The sequence below is a fragment of the Macaca thibetana genome, chromosome 5, assembly GCF_024542745.1.
Source record: "Macaca thibetana thibetana isolate TM-01 chromosome 5, ASM2454274v1, whole genome shotgun sequence".
Lineage (NCBI taxonomy): Eukaryota > Metazoa > Chordata > Mammalia > Primates > Cercopithecidae > Macaca > Macaca thibetana.
In genome coordinates this window covers 99,958,846-99,982,371 of record NC_065582.1, presented here as the reverse complement: position 1 = coordinate 99,982,371, position 23,526 = coordinate 99,958,846, and the positions used below count along the sequence as shown (strand labels likewise).

Sequence of the window (23,526 nt, the reverse complement as noted above, 5' to 3'; positions counted from 1 at the left end):
TCATCAAGGGGATATTTAGTTAATTGAAGGCTACCTTGTATTAGGGCTTAGTAATTGTCTTTTGGATAACAACAAATGAACAAACTGTCTTCTCCCAAGTGATGCTCTTCGTCTTCATTCATGCATGTATGTGGCAGTCTTCACAGACTTTTAGGCATATTTTTATTATTTACTTTTTAGAATTAGTAAAATAATCAACTGTTCTGCAAGACTGGGACTTTTTTTAAATGGCTCTGGGACCCTTTATTTGCTAAATATATGAATTTTAAATATTTTTCAAGTTGGGGTCTCGCTCTGTCACCCAGGCTGGCATGCAGTGGCATGATCATGGCTCACTGCAGCCTTGAACTCCTTGGCTCAAGAGAACCTCCTGCCTTAGCCTCCCAAGTAGCTGGGACTGTAAGAACACACCACCTCACTCAGCTATGTTTTACTCTTTACTTTTTAGAGACAGGGTCTCACTGTGTTGCCCAATCTGGTCTCAAGCCATCCTGGCCTCAAGCAATCCTCCCACCAGCTTTCTGAGTTGCTGAGATTACAGGCATGAGCCACCGCACCTGGAACACTTTTACTATTTTTAATATCAAATTACTGCAAGGAAAAGGAAACTAGCTGAAACCTTAACATAATGAGAATATAAAGAAAACTTTAATTTACACATATCCAATTTAGAAGATCAGAGTGCTGCCACAGTTCAAAACTTTTCTACATCTCCTTCAATAACAATAATCCTAATTCTTTGCTGCTTGTATCATTTGTCATTCATGTCACTTATACGTGAGCATACATAAGCATATATATACATAATTAAATATACTACTATTATTTTGAATGAACTGTTATCCATTAGATAAGAAATTTTTTTACCTTAACTCATTCCTTCTCTTATTCTCTTCCTTTCTTATGTAGATCCAAGTTTCTGACTTACACCATTTTCCTTCTCCCTAAGAATTGTTAACATTTCTTGCAAAGCAGGTCTACTGTCAAGAAAGTCCCTCAATTTTTGTTTGTCTGAAAAAGTTTCTGTTTCTCCTTCACTACTTTTTTTTTTTTTTTTTTTTTTTTTTTTTTTTTTTGAGACAGAGTCTTGCCCTGTTGCTCAGGCTGGATTGCAGTGGTACGATCTTGCCTTACTGCAACCTCTACCTCCCAGGTTCAAGAAACTCTCCTGCCTCAGCCTCCTGAGTAGCTGGGACTACAGGTACATGTCACCACGTCTGGCTAAGATTTATATTTTAGTAGAGACAGGGTTTCAGCATGTTGGTCAGCCTGGTCTCAAACTCCTGACTTCAAGTGACGCACCCACTTTGGCCTCCCAAAGTGCTGGGATTACAGATGTGAGCCACTGCACCCAGTCCCTCCTTTACTATTTTTTTTTTTTTTTGGGACAGAGTCTCGCTCTGTTGCCCAGGCTGGAGTGCAGTGTTGTGATCTTGGCTCACTGCAACTTCTGCCTCCCAGTTCAAGAGATTCTTGTGCCTTAGCCTCCCACATAGCTGGGAGTACAGATGCGCACCACCACACCCAGCTAATTTTTGTATTTTTTGGTAGAGATGGGGTTGCACCATGTCAGCCAGCATGGTCTCGAACTCCTGGCTTCAGGTGATCCCCCTGCCTTGACCTCTCAAAGTAATGGGATACAGGCATGAGCCACTGTGCCTGGCCTCCTTCACTTTTGGGTATAATTTTATAGGGTACAACATTCTACTTTAAGGTTTGTCTCTCAACACTTTAAGTATTTTATCCACTCTCTTCTTGCATGCATGGTTTCAGAGAAGTCAGATGTAGAGCTTACCTCTTTGCTCCTCTATAGGTAAAGTGTTTTATTCTTCTGACTTCTTTCACAACTTTTGATCTTCTGCAGTTTGAAATGATAAGCCTAGGCATAATTTTTTTGTCATTTATCTTGCTTGGTATTCTCTGAGCTTACTGGATCTGTGGTTTAGTGAATGGAAATTCTCGGTCATTATTGTTTCAAATATTTCTTCTGTTCCTTTGTCTATTTCTTCTACTTCTGAGATTCTCACTATGTGTATGTTATACCTTTTACAGTTATACCACAGTTCTTGGATATTCTATTCTGTTCTATTTTATTCTATTTTTCAGTCTTTTTTCTCTTTGCTTTTCAGTTTTGGAGATTTCTATTGAAATATCCTCAAGCTCAGAAATTCTTTCCTCAGCCATGTCCAGCCTACTAATGAGCCCCTTAAATGCATTCTTCGTTGCTGTTTCAGTGATTTTGATTTCTAGCATTGCTTTTGGTTCTTTCTTAGAATTTCCATCTCTCTGCTTACATTGCCCTTCTGTTCTTGCATTCTGTCTACTTTATCCATTAGGGCCCTTATCCTATTAATATAATTGTTTTAAATCATAGTATGATAATTCCAACGTCCCTGCCTTATCCAAGTCTGATTTTGATGCTTGCTCTGTCACTTTAACCTATGTTTTTGTTTTTTGTTTCTTTTAGACTACTTTGTGATTTTTCTCATGATGGCTGGACATGATGTACTGGGTAAAGGGAGCTGCTGTAAATTGGCCTTTAATAATGTGACGTCCAAGTACTAGGAGAGGGGAAGAGTTCTACAGTCCCATGATTAGGTCTGTCTTTTAGTAAGCCTGTGCCCCTCAACTGTAAACTTCACAAGCGCTTCTCAGTTTTTCCTCCCCTTACATGGGACAGGATGATTGGATGGGGCTGGAATTGGGTATTTTCCTTCCCCCAGGTCAGTTAGGCCCTGAGAAATCTCTGGCAAGTTAGGCTCTGGTTAAATAACTTTTCTCGAAGGCAACCCTTAAGAACAAAATGCTCTCGTGTATTTCAAATTGGTTCCTTTTCTCCTCCCCATGTCAGAAGCGTGAAGGGATTTTTCTCCAATATTCACTGTGAGAATCGGGTAGAGTTTTAGGAGGCAAAACTCCCAAAATTATGGAGTTCTCCAGATGACTCAGTGGCCCTAGAGTTAACTCACAGACTTATCCACAGGAGCTTCCAGCAATTTGTCAATTACAGTTCAGGTTGTTCTGCCCTTCCCTGCTGGTTTCCACTGGGGCAAATTGTGATTCTCTGTATTTGCCTGTCTGTCTGACCAATTTTGGGGCACTTGTTTTCCCTGTGACCTAAATTCTCTTCCAAATCTAAAAAGTGTTGTTGATTTTTCAGTTTGTTCAGCTTTTTACTTGTTAGGAACAAGTGGTGATTCCAAGCTCCTTAAATGCTAGACCAGGAACCAGAAGTCACCTGATTTATTTTTTAATTTTTAATTTTTTTGAGACAGAGTCTCGCTCTGTTACATAGGCTGGAGTGTAATGGCACGATCTCGGCTCACTGCAACCTCCACCTCCTGGGTTCACGCAATTCTCTGCCTCAGCCTCCCGAGTAGCTGGGATTACAGGCACCCACCACCACGACTGGCTAATATTATATTTTAAACATAATGCAGTGTGGATTTGGATTTGGGTTGGTGAGACCAAAGAGGGGAAACTAGTTAAGAAGTTACCAAATCAGACAAGAAAGAGATGAAGAGAGTTGGGGTCTGCAGAATGCACTAAAAAGGAGAGAGTTCAGAGTTAGATAAATTTGAATGAAACACAAGCTACTTTTCTGGCACAGACATTCATATATTCACATATTCAGCATCTCTATTATTAACACCACTGCAGGACTTATCACAACTGTAATTCAGTAATTATATAAGGAGCCTTCATCCCCCTACATAGTCTCTGCTCCCCAAAGGCATGAGCCACATTGTTTGGCTGACATCTGGGATACTGTCTGCTGGCATATAGTATGTACTAAAAAAATACTTGGTAAGTTAATACATTTACCAAATAAGTAAATTAATGATAAAACTTGTAGAAAAATAAAATCATATACAAATCTTAATGCTCAAAAGAAATTCATACATCACCTAGTAGAAAATAGACGGTTAGAAAAATTGAGTGACTTTCTTAAAGTCACAAAGCTGATTAGTAACAGAGGACAGAGCAGAATCCTGTTTCCCCAAGACTGAATCTCCAGAGTAACCTCGTCGGAGAAAATAAAAGACAGCTGTGCAAGTAGAAGGTAGACACAAGGTTGAGATAATAATTCTGGAGATTACTACATAAGTACACACACGCACTCCCACATATAATGTTGGGAATATAAATTTGCCACTGAATTTTGTGAATACCTAATAAACATGCCTCAATATATTTACTTTTGTGTGTATATACCTAAATTTTCTACTTGTCATCACTGAATGATGCTGCAAGGAGTTTAAAGGGTCAATAGCCATTTTCAAGATTACTCTTGAATAAGACATATGGTACTAATTTTCATTTTGAAGTCTTATAGACAGCAACCAAACTGCATTACTAAAATAATTTTGCATTCACTTGAATTTTCTTTTAGAAGCATGGAAAATGAGAAACAAAGAATTGCCAAAATCTGAATTTGCTTTTTCTCTGCAAAGAGTATTCATTTTAAATGCTTTCTTCCATTTTTAAAAGTTGTATTTAACAACTGACTCTGTGCACACATGGGCCACATAAAGGCAAATGATACAATGAAGGTCATTAATTAACCCACGATGAGTGAGATAAAGTATGGTACAGTAAATAACATCAGTAGTATTATCTTGACAAAAATGTGTGCTCTAAAGGACAAAACACCAGTCCAGGAGTCAGAAGACATTTTATTCTTAGTTATATAATTTGTGGCCAATCATTGACACCCGCCCAGCAGCCATTTTATAGAGCCTTTAGGTCATCCTTTGTTAAATAAAATGAACTGTGCTGCTCTCTTCCTAAGACAGATATAAGGAATAAGTAACACTGTGAATGCAGAGGTCCTTCGAAACCATGTATGAAAGAAAACATGCAGTTTCATTTTTAAAAATAGTATTAGCAGAGTAATGTTGATGAGTTTTGGCTGAGCCTTTCTCTTTAATGAATAACTCGTTGACTTAAAGGATCTTGAATTTACGATAAATTATGTATCTCTCCTGATGACCATTAACTACCAAGCAGATGTTATTGCTTAATCACTGCATTCCCACAGATAATGATGGACTCAAGGGATTATTTTTACAAGAATAAGAAACCTTTGACTCTGGCCTCCTCAGCAATGTTCAACAACGAAGCCTGGTTATTCACTAGAGAGAAGCAATTGTCCTCTATGATCTGCAGGAGATACGTTCCAAGAACCTGAATAGAGGATGAAACTGTGAATAGTATCAAACTCTATAGATTGTATATTTCTTCCTATACAGTAATGTGCCACATGACATTTTGTCAACAACAAACCACATATATGAGGGTGGTTCCATAAGTTTATAATGAAACTGAAAAATTTGTATTGCCGGCTGATGTCACAGTCATCAAAATGTCATAGAGCAATTATTTTGTTATAAATTTAGTGTAGCCTAAGTGTACAGTGTTTATAAAGTCTACAGTAGTGTACAGGAATGTCCCAGGCCTTAATATTTACTCACCACTCACTCACTGACTCACACAGAGCAACTTCCAGTCCTACAAGTTCCATTCAGGGTAAGTGCCCTATACAGGTGTACCATTTTTTATCTTTTATAGTGTATCTTTATTGTACCTTTTCTTTGTTTAGATATGGTTAGATACACAAATGCTCACCATTGTATTACAACTGCCTATAGCATTCAGTACAGTAACATGGTGTACAGCTGCGTAGCCTAGGAGCAACAGTCTATACCATATAGCTTAGGTGTGTAGTAGACTATACCATTTATGTTTGTGTAAGCACACTCTATGATATTCACACAATGACAAAATCAGCTAACGATGCATTTCTCAAAACATATCTCTGTTGTTAAGCAATATGTCACTGTAAATACATATCTATAATAAAGTTGAATTTATAAATGAGGTACAGTAAGAGGTTAACGACAATAACTAATAATAAAATAGAACAATCACAACAGTATGCCACCATGACTACTCTTGCGTTAGGGGTGATTAAGTTAAAAAGTGCTACTTGAACACAAGCCCTGAAATACCACACCAGTCCATCTGATAACGAAGATGCCTACTACGTAACGAACAGGCAGGTAGCACATACAGCGTGGATATGATATACAAAGCAATGAAACCATGGACAGTGAAACTGCAAATAAAGGGGTACCACTGTCTATTCCAGAGAAGAGTTCACACATTCTAAAAACTCTGCATCACCCTGGTGAGGTAAAACATCTGCAAACCACTTACTTAATTCACCATTTCTCTTATCAGCACTAACCTAAAATTCACTGACCGGAGATTACTAGGAAAAAAAAATCACTGCTCCCTTGTAATATAACAAAGTGCATTATTGCATATAGAAATTCAGAATTACAATGCGTATTTTTCAAAACAATTGATTGCTAACCCACATATATTACAATCAAGCAATTAGCTTGCAGAATAATCATTTGTAGATCTAAGGTTATTCTACTATCTCCTTTTCAGTGAGACCAAGGTCAAAAAGTATCCTTTCTAATTACTTTTTGTTTTGAAAACCAAGACTTGAAGCATCATTACTAACACTAATAGCTGAGTAATAAAGTTTGCTCCATCCTTCTTCACACACAATATCTGGAGGAAGACTATATATGGAGCATATAAAGTTATAAAACATCATGAGTCCCAGAAAAAAATAACTGAACATCTAGAGGATAATGTATAATATCATCTTCAATCAGTAATATTTAATTTTTTATGTGATACAAACTCATATTCTCAGCTGAACCCAAGGAATAATAGACTTCACATTACTTTAAGACTGTATTATATAAAACTACAGTATTTGACCATTTCGAACTAGAAAAATGGCAGTTTTACATGGTTCAATCTAATACCTATAACCACTTCACCAAGAGACATTGATAACATAGAAATCCTTGTGCACCAATTTGGGCTTTTTCTCTCTAAAAAGTAACTGATTATTTTCTTGCCTAGTTGTGAGTTTTAACTAAAACAGATCGGGAAGTGTTACAAGTTCTCTTTTAACTCAGTAATCCTAAATAATACTTTCTACACTTCAGTTTTTTAATCTATAAAAGTCTGAAAGTAACAACTATGTTTATGGATTTACCATGAGGAATAAATAATTGAAGAATACACTTTTTTATACACACAGAACTTAATAAGTACAAGTCTGTCATCTTCTATACAAAAATTCCTGGCTGTAAGTAAAAGAAAAAAAAATGCTGTAAACTCAAGGATTTGAATGACACAGGAAATATTTATAACCTAATGTTGTGTTTAAAAAGCACAATTAAGGCTGGGTGCGGTGGCTCACACCTTTAATCCTAGCACTTTGGGAGGCCGAGGTGGGCAGATCACAAGGTCAGGAGATCGAGACCATCCTGGCTAAGATGGTGAAACCCCATTTCTACTAAAAATACAAAAACAAAATTAGCCGGGCATGGTGGTGGGCGCCTGTAGTCCCAGCTACTGGGGTGGCTGAGGCGGGAGAATGGCGTGAACCCAGGAGGCGGAGCTTGCAGTGAGCCAAGATCATGCCACTGCACTCCAGCCTGGGGTAACAGAGCAAGACTCTGTCTCAAAACAAAACAAAACAAAACAAAAAAAAAGCACAATTAAAAAGGTATATAAAATATAACTGATTAAAATTTTAAAAATGTATACACAGGGAAATACTGGAAGAAAATAGATTTAAAAATTTAAAGCTATTATTTCTAAGTAATAGGATTAGTGGGTAATTTTTTACTGTATACTTTACAATTTTGTGTTTTTTCAAGCTCCTAGAATTTAAGGAAATAACAATAAATAAGTTTGAAATTGGATTAAGTGGGGCAGGTACATCATTTTATTAGATGAAAGACTCAATATTTAAAAATTTCAACTATACCTAGTTAAATCTAAAAAAAGCTCAATGGGAATTTTGAAACCTAGAAAATAATTACGAGATTCTTCTGGGAAAACATATGTACACAATTACCCAGGAAAATTCTGAAAAAGAATGAAGTGGAAAGATATTGTTCCTGATATTCAAATATAAAAGGTATGATTCTAGCACCAGAGAAGCCGATAAATCATAGTATTACAGCAGAGCCCCTATAAGACCAAAATATATTTAGGAACTTCATATAATGACAAAAGTGACATTGTGAATTACTTGGTAGAGTATGAATTATTTTTTATTGTTGTTCAGTTAGCAAGGTAATTGTTTGAGTGAAAAATTAAATCCTTAAGTCATAACGTATTGCAAAGTATTAATCTCTTTCACTAGGATTTGGGATCTAAATATTAAAATATTATAAATATGCTAAGATGAAATATGTGACTATTTAATAACTTTTAGATTACCTACTCATACCTTTTCTAATAATTTCCACACTTTTAAGATTTAAATACTAAGAAAAATGAAACTGCAAAAGAACTAATAGACAATAGAAATAAATACTCTTCTATCCTTGAGGCAGAAGGCCTTTTAAGGATAACATCAAACCCAAGCAACACAAATTGATATAAAGAATTAACAAAATCTTTAAACTCCTTTTGGCAAAAATTTTAAAGCTTCAAAAATAAATCATAAGCTCAGAGAAATATTTCCAATACATAACAATAGATTAATAGTCGTATTAAGAAAGGAACTCCTACAAATCAGTCATAAAAAAGATGAGCACCAGCTTAGGAAAACTCAAAGAAGAGAGTGAAAGGCAATGCACAAAAGAACTACTTGGGAAAATACGCTTTTAACATATTAAACCTTATAGTAATTAAATAAGCAAAAATGTCAAAAGAAACAATTTCATTTATTATATTGGCAAAGATTAAAAAAAATAACATGTGTACTAGAGAAGGTATGGGAAAGGAGACATATTCACATATTGCTGCTCACAGCATGAACTGGTGCAACCTTTCTAGAGCACAAATTTGATGATACACATACCCTTTAACTAGGCAAGTTTAATTCTAAAAGTACATCCAATGAAAATAATTAGTTAAGTGTGAAAAATGTATGTTCAAGAATAGCTCCTGAAATGCTGTTTATAAGGGAAACAGTTATTGAGTGGTGATTAAGAGCTTGGAGCTGAGGAGCCAGGCCTGGATTCAGAATCCTGACTCTAACCTCTTACTGGTCATGTGACCTTATGCAGGTTAAACTTTCTGTGCTTCAAGTTTCCTCACGTGGAGAGATAATAATAGTACCTGCCTCATAGGGTTTTGAGGATAAAATGAAGAAATATATAAAAAGCATCTATAACATTACCAGGAACCTAGTAAGAACTCAATAAATATTGCCTATTATTATTATTGCCAAAAATAAATAAAAATAAGTAATTGGCCGGGCATGGTGGCTCACCCCTGTAATCCCAGCATTTTTGGAGACCGAGGCAGGTGGATCACGAGGTCAGGAGTTTGAGACCAGCTTGACCAATATGGTGAAACCCCATCTCTACTAAAAACACAAAAATTAGCCAGGCATGGTGGCACACACCTGTAATCCCAGCTACTTGGGAGGCTGAGGCAGAAGAATCGCTTGAACCCAGGAGGTGGAGGATGCAGCGAGCCGAGATTGCACCACTGCACTCTAGCCTGGGTGACAGAGCAAGATTCCATCTCAAAAAACAAAAAAGTAATTAATTTTTCTAATTGCATTCTAAATGCAATTTATAGAATGGCTTAAATAAATTGTATTGCTCTAAAGATCAGAACTTTATGCTGTCGCTAAAAATGATGATGTAGAATTACATGTAAAAGTATGAGACATGTCATGATAAACAATAGTAAGTTTTTCAATAAAGGTTATAAAGTGGTATTACTTTATTATCCCATCTTTAATCATGTGAGCATACAGAGAAAACAAAATGAAAGCACATAAACTGACACGTGGGGATTAAGTCTGGTTTATAAAGTGACGTGTGAACAGGGATTAAGTCTGGTTAGTAGAATAATGGATGGTTTTTATTTTTATCTTTATACTGTGGGGGACTTTGTCTGAAAACATTTTTTTTGGCCATGAGCATATGTTACTTTTGTAATAAAAATAAATTTATACATATTTTGAAAAGAAATTTTAAGTAGCAAGCCAATTATCACAGTTACAAGTGGCAGTAGGATTGCCAGCAGAGAACTACAGGCAATGAAATAGGTGTTACATAAGGCTGGTGCAGATTTAGGCAGAGAAAGGCCAAACTTTCCAAGCACCCATTCTTTAATATTCCAAAAATATATTTATAGAGAATATCAATAACAAATATAATTACGCTAACAATTAAGTGAAAATTTTGCATTTTATAAACAGAAAACAGGTTATAAATATATGAATATGTGAGACTAGGGCTCGGGCTTAATTTTTTTAAATTTCAACTATTTATACTTTTCTATCCAAATTACCAGTTTCTAAAAGTAACTTTTGTGTTGCAAACCAAATATAGCTGTTTAATAGTGATTAGCAGGTAAAACGACAGCAACATTATAATATCTCATTATACATCATGTTTGTGTCTACAAATTTAGCTGATCTCATCTAATATTTACTGGTGTATTAAACTCTAACTTATTGTGATGTTTTTCTGCAAGACTTGAAGACCAACAGCAGTTTTAAAACTTTTTTGGTGCTGCCACTAAGAAAAAATGTAACATCTTGGATAGAAGAATAAGTAGAAGGGCTTATCATTCAAAATATGAAACTGATTTATCTTTGAAAGTTTCAGGAATACCCTCAAAATTACTTTTTATATTATTGGTTAGTACTGAAACACTTGTTTCAAGGAATAGAATTAATTTACATATCTATAGACAAAAGGCACAGGACGCAGAGATATGAAGCAGAATTTGATCAAAATGATGTACTCATCAGTTGCAATAGCAAGTTTATTAGAGATTAAAGACATGCATATTATCAAATTGTACAAACTAAGTGTGCACAATGAGTTTAATGCAAAGTGCCAAGAATACTAACAGACAAACAAAAAACCCAGAACCAAAAGCCAAGGCTTTGGTCTGTTCATCAATATCACTTAACAATCAGATTTTTAAATACACTCTAAACAATGGCAAATAAAAACTGTTATGTGTCTTGTGAAAGAGCTGTGCACACTTTACATTATTTCACATCCCTCCTTGCCTCCTTTTCTCACCCACCCTGCCTGGTATCCCTGCTGTCAAAATACACCAACATCCTCATCATTGCCTTGTTTTCTTTCGGTTTCTTTAGAATCTGCTCTAAGGCACTGTGCACCTAATGATGTAGGAGACAGTTCTAATACATTAGGAAAATATATTTTCTTAAGATTAGGTGAGAGATTTTACACTTTAAGAATATTTAAGGATAACACTGGGTACGCATGAGATTCATTATATTAGAAATACCTAAATATTTCTTATTCACTAGTACAAAGACACATAACAGTTTGCTCGACAGATGCTTTGCTTGGCAGTCTGGAATTTATGGGATGAAGAAATATTTAATGTGTTCCATGGGAAGAAGAAAAAAATCCATGTTTCCTCCTGACTCCTATTTAACTGTTCTAGATTTCCAGGCGTATCCCATGACTCTGATACCCCATCAGGAATTAAGATCCGAGTCTAGGGTTCAAAAGTGATGGCAGAAGCCAGGAACTCTGAGCAGGTGGCTGGTTGACCCAGCTATAAGGCAGACGCCAAAGAGAAAAATCCAGCATTCCCAAGGCAGGAGAAAGGTTCAAGCCTGGTGGCAGCAGACTGGTCTGGAAGAGGGGTAGAGTCAAGGCAATCTGAGGAGGTCAGAAGGTGTCTATACAAATACTAAGTTGAAGAAGTTGGCTTGTGTTGGGAAATTTTATTGGGCAAGAACATTTTCTATTCCATTAAATATTAACAAGCATACTCAATACCGTGAGAAGCTTGTTTTAAGTGAGAACTATGACAACTGAGGTAAGAGGAATGTCATGTCTTCTATCTCATGTTTCTAAAGAGCCCCTGGTTCACTAAGTAGTACGATGGGCAGAACCCATAAAACCTGATCTTTCCCTTAATGCAGTTTTAAACGTATTTAATTAAATGCACATGGATTCCAACACCACTCAGTCAATTGCTTACTATGTACGAGAACTTTCTCTTACAGTTTCACTTAAATTTCAAAGCACACTCTGTGGGTCCTGTTTTACAGAATATTTAACAGGAAAATAAACAATGCAGGTCAAATCTACCTGCATTAGTAGAATAAGGACTACTAATTGGCAGAATGAGAGCTAGACTAACTTCCTTTTATATGTCATGCTCTCCAAACCACTGAAAATCCAATACTCATTGTAATAACTATCACAACTTACGGAAAGCAATTCCTGCTAATTCCCAAGAACAATAAAGTATTCAGGAGGATGTTTATTTGTCTTAGAAACTGGAATATTGAGGATTTCCTTAGAAAAATCATATACAACATATATAGCTCACAGTCCAAGGTTTAATGAATTTTTAAAAGAAAATATTTATGTAGTGACTCTGTGAGGTGATGCCCAGGTGTCTCCTCCATGCCAGAAATATTCATTATCCACCCCATCCCACTGAAAGTGCTGCCTGCTTATGGCTCATGGCCAACTCCCTCTTCTGAGACTACACCATGTCCCTGGCACAGATCACCTCCAGTGATTGATGGAAATGGGGTAAAGAGACTAAACCCTTTGATTCAATTAGGGATTAATCTGAAAGGTCATCCCATCTTCTAAGCTCCCTGGGACTGAATGAATCCTGTGTTACAACTTTATGGCAGTTCAACTTATGCCTAATCCTACCTTCGTCTGCTCCTTATAGGTATAAGGAAAGAATGGTTCCAAAAAGTACTACCCAATGAAACTTCTGCTTGAAAACTTAGTCTCAGAGTTATATCTTGGATAACCCAACCTATTAAATGAAGTGGTGAAATAATAGAGAAAATGAGGAGACAAAGTAATACTGAGAGGAAAATTAGAGTTTTAAGTGTGATTATGATGGATAAAAGACACTAAAAATAAATAAAATAAGTATTCAACAAGGAAAAATAAAACCTGAGGCCCTAATAGGAAAATGGCAAAAGATACAAACAGGTATATGAGGAAAAAGACACATGGCCCTTAAATACAAGTAAAAATGTTTAGTTTCATTTATAAGAAAACACAGGTGCTATATTGGTATTAGTAATGAGCAATCTGAAAATAAAACTGAGAACACAATTACATATGGAATAGCATCTAAAAGAAAAAAATACTTAAGAATAGATTTAACAAAATAATTGCAAAACTTCTACCCTGAAAACCATAAAACATTATTGAAACAAATTAAAGACCTAAGTAAATGGAAAAATATTTCATGCTCACATATTGGGAGATTTAATTTTGCTAAAATGGCAGTAAAGTACTCTCCAAATTGATCTACAGATTCAACAGAACATCCTATCAAAATACTAGCTAACTTTTTTGTAGAAATTTCCAAACTGATCCTAAAATTTGTATAGAAATACAATGAAACCAGACTAGCCAAAACAATCCTGAAAAGAAGAACAAACTTGGAGTATTGAAACTTCATGATTTCAAAACTCATTAAAAAGCTACAGAGTTATCAAAATACTATGGTACTGACATAAGAACAGATATACAGATCAATGGAATAGAACTATGAGTTCAGAAATAAGCCCCAATAATTGTGGTCAGCTTGTTTTTGACAAGGGTGCTGAGATAATTCAATGGGGAAAAACAATCTTCAACAAATGATGCTGGGACAACTGGACAGCCACATGCAGAGGAATGAAGTTGGACTCCTTTATACCATTCACAAAAGTTAACTCCAAAATAACTCCATAGACCTAAACATAACAGTCAGAACTATAAAACTCTTAGAAGAAAAGATGAATAAATCTTCATGACCTTGGTTAGCCAAAACATTCTCAGGTACAACACAAAAAGCATAAGTGACAAAAGAAAAAACAGATACATTGGACTCCATCAAAAATAAAAACCTCTGTGCTTGAAAGGACACGATCAAGAAAATGAAAAGGCAACTTATAGAATAGGAGAAAATATTTACAAATCCTATACCTGATAAGGAATTTATATGCAAAGTTTATAAACAACTCTAATAACTCAATAATAAAGACAAATAAATCAACTTAAAAATAGGCAGATCTGAATAAACATTTCTCCAAAAATATACAAGTGGCCAATAAGCACATGAAAATTTTCAATGTCTTTAGTAATCAGGGAAATGCAAGTCAAAACCAAAATGAAATAGTGTTTCATTCCCACAGGAATGGAATCAAAAAGATATTAACAAGGTTTGACAAGGATGTAGAGAAATTGGTTCGCCCATACATTGCTGATGGAAATGTATATGGCCATGTGTCTTTCTCTTCATATATTTTTGTCTTTTGCCATTTTCCTATTAGGTCCTCAGGTTTTATTTTTCTTTGAATATTTTATTTTAATCTCTTTCTGCATGATAAGCACATCCCATTGCTGATGGGAATATATGAGGGAACAAATGCATGAGGGAATGTAAAATGGTGCAGCCACTTCAGTAAACATTTTGGTAGTTCCTCAAAATTTTAAACAGTTACCATGAGACCCAACAATTCTACTCCTGGTTATATACCCAAGAGAAATGAACACATAATTCCACACATGGACACGTACACAAATGTCCATAGCAGCATCATTTGAAATAGCCAGAAACTAGAAGTAACACAAATACCCATCAACTAATGAACTGATAAACACATCAACTGGTATATCTCTACACTGAAATATTATTCTGCCATAAAAGGAATGATGTACTGACACATGCTACAAAATGGATGAGCCTTGAAGACATTTTGCTAAGTGAAAGAGTCCAGTCAGAAAAGAACACACATTGTATGATTCCATTTATATGAAATGTCCAGAATAGGCAACTCTCTAGACACAGAAAGTAGAGGAGTGGTGGCCTAGAGCGAGGTTGTTGTGGGGAGCGATTAGGAAGAAATGGGAAGTGAGTGCTAACAGCACAGCATTTCTTTTGGGGATGATAAAATATTCTAAAAGTGACTGTGGTGATGGTTCCAGAATTCTGTACTTATTCAAAACCAACAAATTATATACTTCACATGGCAAATTGTATGGTATATAAACGGTGTCTCAATAAAACTCTTAAAACTTAAAAAATCCACACTGGGATATCACATCTGACCTATTAGACTGGCAAGACTTCAAAATTTTCACAAAATCCTCTTGGCAAGACTGAAAAACAGAGACTCTTGCATGCTGCTAATAGACATGTAACACTGACTCATCCTCTATGGAGGGGAATTGGGACTATCTAATGATATGGTGGCATTTGTTCTTTGACCCAGAAATCTCACATCTAGGAATTAATCTTGGTGACACATATGCACAAGTTTATTTGATGTGGGATCATATCTAACAATAAAAGACTGGAAACAAATGATGATCAGAAAAGTACCATTGACTAAAATTTACTTTGTCCAAGCAATGAAGTAATACACAAGCACAAAAAAAGAGTAAAAAAATAAACTGTTGGAATGATCTCTAAGATTTGCAGATAAAAAGCAAAGTGAAGAACAGTGTAAGGAAGACACAGAAATAAGAATGAACACATATAGACATCACATAATATACATAATGTAACTACATATACACTTTCATTTTTACAAAAAGAAACATTGAAGGATAAGCCAGAAACTAATAAAAATGTTTTCCAAAGACAGCAAGAGGTTGAACGGTATAGAAAGAATGATAAAAGGGAAACTTCTGAGTAAACCTCTTTCTCTTTGCATAATTTTCACTTTTTTTTTTTTGATATTGAGTCTCGCCCCGTCTCCCAGCCTGCAGTACAGTGGCGCGGTATCAGCTCACTGCAACCTCCACTTCCCAGGTTCAAGTGATTCTCATGCCTCAGCCTCTCAAGTAGCTGTGATTACAGGCACCTGCCACCACTCCTGGCTAATTTTTGTATTTTTAGTAGAGATGGGGTTTCACCATGTTGGTCAGGCTGATCTCAAACTCCTGACCTCAAGTGATCCACCCGCCTTGGCCTCCCAACGTGGTGGGATTACAGGCTTGAACCACTGTGCCCGGCCAATTTTCATGTTTAAGCCATGCAAATGTTATAAAAATTTAAACAAAATTACATTGAAAAGGAAAAAAAGCTCTGCATTCTAAAAATTGGAAACAAGTGAACTCAATTATATGCCAAATGGAGAAGACAACCACCCTTTACTTTGAATGCATACTCTCAGCCAGATATAGGGACAATACAGACTGCCAGATGTCTTAAACATTAGTGGCTTCCCTGATGTTGTGACACTTTATATCTATACATAAAATACACATTTTATGTATGTTGTGGAGAAAAGCAAATAAATATTCTCATTTTTTAGGAAGCAAGATTTTTCACTGTCAGAGTATGGAGTTACAAATATGAAATCAAAGTAGTTAAGAAAGAATATTATAATGTTAAAATTAAACTCAAAATATCAATATAAATCCATTATTTCTTCCATTCAGTCATTCCATCATTCAAGTATTCATTTCTTTCTTTATTTCCTTGCTCTAGAAGTCATTAAGACCTAGATGCAAATAACTTAGCACCCAGATCTTGGCTTCTAAATATAATTCTTCTATAAAAGAAACCAAAGCCCCTTGGAGAAATGGTTAATTCCATCCTGAGACATCATCTTTAGCTAGAAAGGTAGGAAATACTATTACAGGGTTTTGTCAGAAGGACACAGTTGCCAGCCTAAAGGGACTCCCACAACTGCCAAATTTGGGATAATACGAGCACAGGAAAATTTAATATTGTTCATTCCCCACTGACAAGGGAAAGCTCTTCTTTATAGAAGAATATCACTAAAAGAAAAAGAAAAGTAGAGTTTAAAAATCAACATTCTACAACCCAAAGAGAAAAGAGAAAAAACTGAATCAGGCTAGGATGATCAACAGACAATCAAACGGATAGTGAATTGGGAGGAATATGCATTTGCATGATGCCCAAGTAGTCACCTAATGAATTACTTGCTAACTGCAAAGGGAATGTCACAGCCCTACAATAGAGAGATTTGAAAGTGGTGACTTTAACTAACAAAGCAAACTAAGCATCAATAAGTGTGAGACAACTTAACATTACATGGCTTCTAATGGGATGCAACATTAAGGATACAATATCGCTGATAAAGTATTCTGCCCAAAAAACTTAATCTGAATATAACTAAGATTTTATATCTGACTTATAGATTATAGTAGATTCAGAGGATAGAAAAACAACTTAACCACACCACAAGAAAATAATCAAATTCACACTGTACAATATTCCACAGGATGATGTCTGGTTTCTTAAAAACTCAATGTGGTTGCATCAGGAAAAACAGCTAATGTATGCTGCGCTTAACACCTAGGTGTTGCAGCAAACCACCACGGCACATGTCTACTTATGTAACAAACCTGCACATCCTGCACATGTATCCAGAAACTTAACAATAAATTAAAATTTTTTCAAAAGTCAATGTGGTAGAAAAAAAAGTTGTGGTTAAACACCAAACAACCACGTGGGCACCCCTGCACGTGGGTGTGCACACATGGAAGGACTGTTCTTTATTAAGACATACTAAAGAGACCTAACAACTAAGAAGAATGGATGAACCATTGGATCCTCTTCTGAGAAAAATAAATTGTGACAAATTGGGATACTTAAATGGACTCTCCAAATGATATGATGGAATTGTCAATTTTCTTAGGCATAATAAACATATTATGGTTATATAGCAAAAAGTCCTCATTTTTAAGGATGCATGATTAAGTATTTAACAGTGAAATAGCTGAGGTCTGCAACTTAGTTTCAAATGGTTCAACAAAAAATACATATTTACATATATATACAGAGATAAAGCACATTTATTTCATCTAGTTAATGAGAAAATGTATAATCTAAGTTATGCTCCTTCAAATTGTATGACTGAAATTTTTCATATTATGAAAACAGGGGAAAAGCTTGAAAAAACCAGTTAAGTTCTAGTAAATTGATAAATATGAAAACAGGAGTTAATGAAATAGAAAAATGTTAAGGCAAATTTATTCAATAAAGTTAAAAATGGATTATTTGAGAATAATAATAGACAAAGCTTGGCTACTCTGGCCAAGATAAATAGTGAGAAGGCAAAATTAACATTAGAAAAGAGAAAGAAGATGTAACAGACAAGAAAATTTAAAAATTTAAACGAATTATTGTATAACCTTATACCACATACATTTCAAAAGCTACATGAAGGTCGGCCTATAATCCCAGCACTTTGGGAGGTGGAGGTGGGAGGATCACTTGAGGTCAGGAGGTCGAGACCAGCCTGGCCAACATGGTGAAACCCCGTCTCTACTAAAAAACCCAAAATTAGCTGGGTATGCTGGCAGATGCCTATAATCCCAGCTACTCAAGAGACTGAGGCAGGAGAATTGCATGAACCCAGGAGGCAGAGGTTGCAGTGACCCAAGATTTCACCACTGCACTCCAACCTGGGTGACAGAGCCAGACTCTGTCTCAAAAAAAAAAAAAAAAAAAAAAAAAAGCTACATGGCTACATTAAATGACTGGTCTTTTAGGTAAATGACTGATCTGTTAGGTAAATGGAATTTGTCAAGAATACTAAAACTAGCTAAGCATTAGTTTAAAAACCTGAGTTGGCCAGGCACAGTGGCTCATGCCTGTAATCCCAGAACTTAGGGAGGTTGCCGCAAGTGGACTGCTTGAGCCCAGGAGTTCGAGACCAGCCTAGGCGACATGGTGAAACCCTGCCTCTACAAAAAATATAAAAACTAATCGGGCATGGTGGCATGTGCCTGTAGTCCCAGCTACTCAGGAGGCTGAAGTGAGAGGATTGCTCGAGCCCAGAGGGTGGAGGTTGCAGTAAGCCAAGATCGTACCACTGCACTCTAGCCTGGGTAACAGAGCGAGACTCTGTCTCAAAAAGAACCAAACAGGTTAAATTGGTATATTTTATTTTATGTATATGTTATAACAATAGAAAAACTGTAAAACCATACTAATTAGAACCTATAATAAACACTCATTACTAATTAATATTCTGACTCACTAACTGGAGCAGATTACCAGAAATTCCAGATCAAGTCCAATTTCTAAGTTAGTAATGAGGTATGGATCTGTGTTTAATGCTTACTAAATAAGCATTCTATTTACAAATTCATTTTTATCTGTTCTAGAATCTAGGTTTCAGAATTATTCAACGGTTTTCTACTTACACGTTTCTCACATGTAAGTCACCAAACAAAGGTTTAGTGGGCAGAACAAATATAAGAACAAATATAGACTTTTTACTATCACGGAGCTTCTGAATAAGACAAAAATTAGTAGATCCTGCATCTGAGATATTTATTCACAACACCCTAATATATCCTGTGAAATGCCATTATTTAAAAGTTAACATCTTTAGAATTACAATCAGGATAGTTATTAAGGTAGAACTTCTACCCAAATGAGGCTGTGAATGACCTGGAACCCTGTAGTCACTAGGATCTAAACTAGAATCTATATTTAGACAGTCATTCTGAGGACTGTAATATTACTAGTTCGGGCAGCTGAATAAGCCTGTATATTAATGAAGTGGAGAAGTAGATATGTTATAAAAAAAAAGTTGCTGAGTTTCTGAGAGTTTTTAGAGTGTGAATGTTCTCTCTCTCCCTTCTCATAACTAGGAGGAATATATTTGATCAGAGGTGATTAACAGGAGAGTTAAAAGCAAAGTCCCTGGATTGCAGGATCATGTTTCACATATCAAAAATTAAAGAGCTTTATGGAATAAGAAGGAGAATAAAATATGAAGCTTTACAAATGTTCCTGTGGCTAGCAACAAAGAATCTACTAACACAGACTAGTTTATTTCCAGTAAATGAAGCTGAGGTTATATTTTTGTGATACTGGCATAGTCTGTTCAAAATTTTCCATCTATTGGCAATAATTTGAACTTTATTACTATTTAAAAAATTATTCACTATGTCATACTCCTTCTCTTTCTGCTAATCAACATTTCTGATTACAGATTTTTTAAATGCTCCTTTTAGTTGAAATATAACTTATTTCCAGATTTTAAAATAAGGCTACTTGATTTATAGCAAATCATAGTTTTATAAAAAGGGCATAGCTGCTTTCTTCAAATTGGGATGAAAAACAGGGCTAACATGCCCAAGAACAAGATACAACTTCTCCAACATAAGCTGGCTGAATTTTCAGACTGAAATATGCTTCTACATCCCAGTAATTTCAGACAGTAGTAAACACAAAGGGGGACATGATGATATTAACAGCAAAACTCCACTAACTTACTGAAAGCAATTTGGCCCAAATACAGTGGCGAGATTGTGAACATTCATGCGATTCTGCACATGATGCTTGGCTACTTTTGTCAAGAACTGGCAAAGGTACTTGAGGAGGCAGTAGTGGGTGTCTGGCAGCTCTTTTATTAAGTCTCTTAAGCTACTCTCCTGAACATCCTTTCTGCCATCTGGAAAAAAAAAAAAGAATAAAAATGTTCTCAGGTATATTTCACAGTAACAACAACAAAAGCACGTAGGTGTAACACATTCTAACATTTTATTCACAAAAAAAACTCTTGAGAGACTGAGATAGGCCTTGCGTATTTGACTTTATGTTAAAGAATTACTAACTTAAGCAAGAAATATAAAAAACCCACAAGGTTTATTCAGTGCACAAAATGGGTTTGTGTTTCAATTTGATGTTTTCATCCCCAAATTAAGACAATGGTTAGGTTTTTGATCCACAGTGGAATCTTCCATTTGATTTTTGTCTTCAAGTTTGTCAAAACCAGAATTCTCTTGAATAAAATATGGTATGAGAGACCTTCAAGGGATACCATGGGGGATGCTAAACTTAGTGATCAGGATACTGTACACAGAGAAAGCTGAAGTAAACTTTTAAACAGCTTTTTACTCTTGACAAAGATTATCTCCTTGACCAATCTCTAGTCACACTTCTCTGAGCTTTTTTTCAACTAAGCCCTGTTCTGGGCATATCCTCAAGAGTCCACTTTTAGTAAGAATACTGCTAAGTCATTTCAGACAAAATCCCTACCCTTCGTATCTGATAACCCTCCATATCTGACCAAATTACTCATTTCCTACCATCCTCCAAATGATGTCTGATCACCTTAGCCTGCCTTCAGCAAGAAACTTGTTAGGTCTGTTTAGCCATAATCTCTCCTGACCCTTGAGGTTTTTCCTCTTAGTAATTTTCCACCCACTGACTGCTGCCTATCCCAACCCTGCTATATGGTCATGTAGTTACCACTTTCCCTTGTATTCCAAGTTGAGACCAATCTCTCTGCCCCACTGCAAAACCCCAAATGCAGTAGTCCCTCTAGCTATCGTAATAGTCCTGAATAAAGATTGTCTTACTGTTCTTTAACAAGTTTCAGAATGAATAATGTCTTTTTTTTTTTTTTTTTTTAAAGGAGTCCCGCTCTTGTCACCCAGGCTGGAGGGCCGTGGTGCGATCTCAGCTCACTGCAACCTCTGCCTCCTGGGTTCAAGCGATTCTCTTGTCTCAGCCTCCTGAGTAGCTGGGATTGATTACAGGTGTGCACCACCATGCCCGGCTAATGTTTGTATTTTTAGTAGAGACAGCATTTCACCACGTTGGCCGGGCTGGGGCCTCCCAAAGTGCTGGGATTACAGATGTGACCCACTGCACCTGGCCAGAATAACTTTTTCTTTAACAACATCTAACATGTCATATGGTTCAGAATTTGATATATGTTTCTCATACAAAAGACTAATAACCCAGCATACACCCCAAAATGTCTAATGATATATCAAAATTCACAGGCATACATATGAAAAGTTTCTCTCAAGTCTCAAAGATTTGTTTTGCCAATACTTAAATACAGTAAAATTGCTAAGTTTTGTGACTTTACGTAATGCTTTCTCTCAGAAGAAAATAAAAATATTTTATAACAAATACAGTAGTTTAGAGGAATGACTATAATCCATTACTTTAACAGACATTTAAGAGAATAAAAATGTAATTCAGTTATAATTAATACGCAGTTGTATTGCTTACATAATTCAGCTTTAGCCAGTTAAGTGAAGAAGAAACAGAAAAATGAAGGAAATGAGATACAAAATCAGACAATTCATCAGTGTTACAAAGCACCTGGATAACATAATGCTACACACAGGAAGTGAAAACATATAGCGAATCAGACACACTGACGTTGATAGGCTTCAGAGCACAAGATCAGAATGAAGGCTCGAGTCATTTCTGGGGTGAGGAACCTGGTTCTGCTACCTACTATCTATGTGACCTACGTTGTATTGTTTATAATGACTATTTTCCACTGCACTATGACCTTAAATAGCAGAGATACACAAGATGTTAAAATAATTAAGGTGGAGGGATTAAGAACTAATTGGAGATACCCATTTCTCATGCCTTTATATTATAAAAACAAACAAATAATGAACCAAGAGAAAATGTTCTGTCTTCTTTTTTATAGTGACTGATTCAAAGTGAGTCTATGGATGTTTTCATGGGTATTTGCTCTCTGTTTAAAATTGTGGTCTGATTGTCAGCATTTAAAGATACAAGCAACAGCATTACAACAGCCTTGACAATCAGCCTCTGGCTTTCTGGCTCTGAAATGAAACCTCAAACCATAAGGCAGGCAATGTGTAAAGACACCAGGTCAAATAAAATGAAGATTCAAAATAGTTATGAATTTATGACAATAACATCTTTGAAAAAGCAGCAGCATTTTCATCATTTTCCAACTTTTGAAATACGATAAACAATTTTTCCAGGAAATAAAATTGCCAAATAATGGGAAGGGAGACAGATGTATTTAGAGTTTCACGTTTAGCAAAATAACATAAAATGGTTTATGGCAGCTGGGCGCGGTGGTTCACGCCTGTAATCCCAGCACTTTGGGAGGCTGAGGTGGGCAGATCACAAGGTCAGGAGGTGGAGGTCCTGGGGCTGGGGCTACGTGGTGGTGGGTGGGGAAGAGTAGCAGGAGATGAAATGGGGAGACAACACAAGAGGAAAAGGACAGATCATTACCGTCTGATTAAATTTGACTAAAAGCTATGGTCTTTTCTTGTTTTGCTTTCTGTGTGAAGGTTTTGAGCTGTGGGGAGACATGATCTGCCTTGAGGGGGTCACCACTCTGGCTGCTCTGCTGAGTCTAGACTGTAGAGCACAACTGAAAGCAGCAAGATTATTTAAGAGGCTACTGTAACCATCCAGAAGGAAAGGGCCCAGGGCCTGAATCAGGCTGATGCTGGCGGGATGGTTAGACATGGGGACAGATTAAGAATGCAATTTAAATTTGTCTTGTGTTGGAAGATGTTTTATTCATTTAATCATTCTGAAAACATTTATTGAGTGACTACTCTGTGCCAGGCACCATCCCAAGCATTTAAGATAAATCCGTAAACAAAATAAACAGAAAATCCCTACCCTCATGGAACCTACCGTCCAGCAGGTGAGACATTAGGCAATAAATACAGTAACAGGGCTAGGGGAATTGGGAGTACTTGG

General features: G+C 36.1%; 1 protein-coding gene across 6 annotated transcripts in view; it reads right to left on the bottom strand.

The window, feature by feature from the left end:
- The window catches only part of FAM13A (family with sequence similarity 13 member A), a 376,344-nt gene that overhangs the window by 239,737 nt on the left and 113,081 nt on the right, over positions 1 to 23,526 (bottom strand). For 5 of the 6 annotated variants that reach the window (XM_050790419.1, XM_050790418.1, XM_050790421.1 and 2 more), the window contains one exon: positions 20,296 to 20,473. The exons of the other annotated variant lie outside the window; for it this stretch is intronic. In XM_050790419.1, the coding sequence (XP_050646376.1) occupies positions 20,296 to 20,473 (178 nt within the window). The remainder of the gene's footprint in view (positions 1 to 20,295; positions 20,474 to 23,526) is intronic. 6 annotated transcript variants of the gene reach the window in all.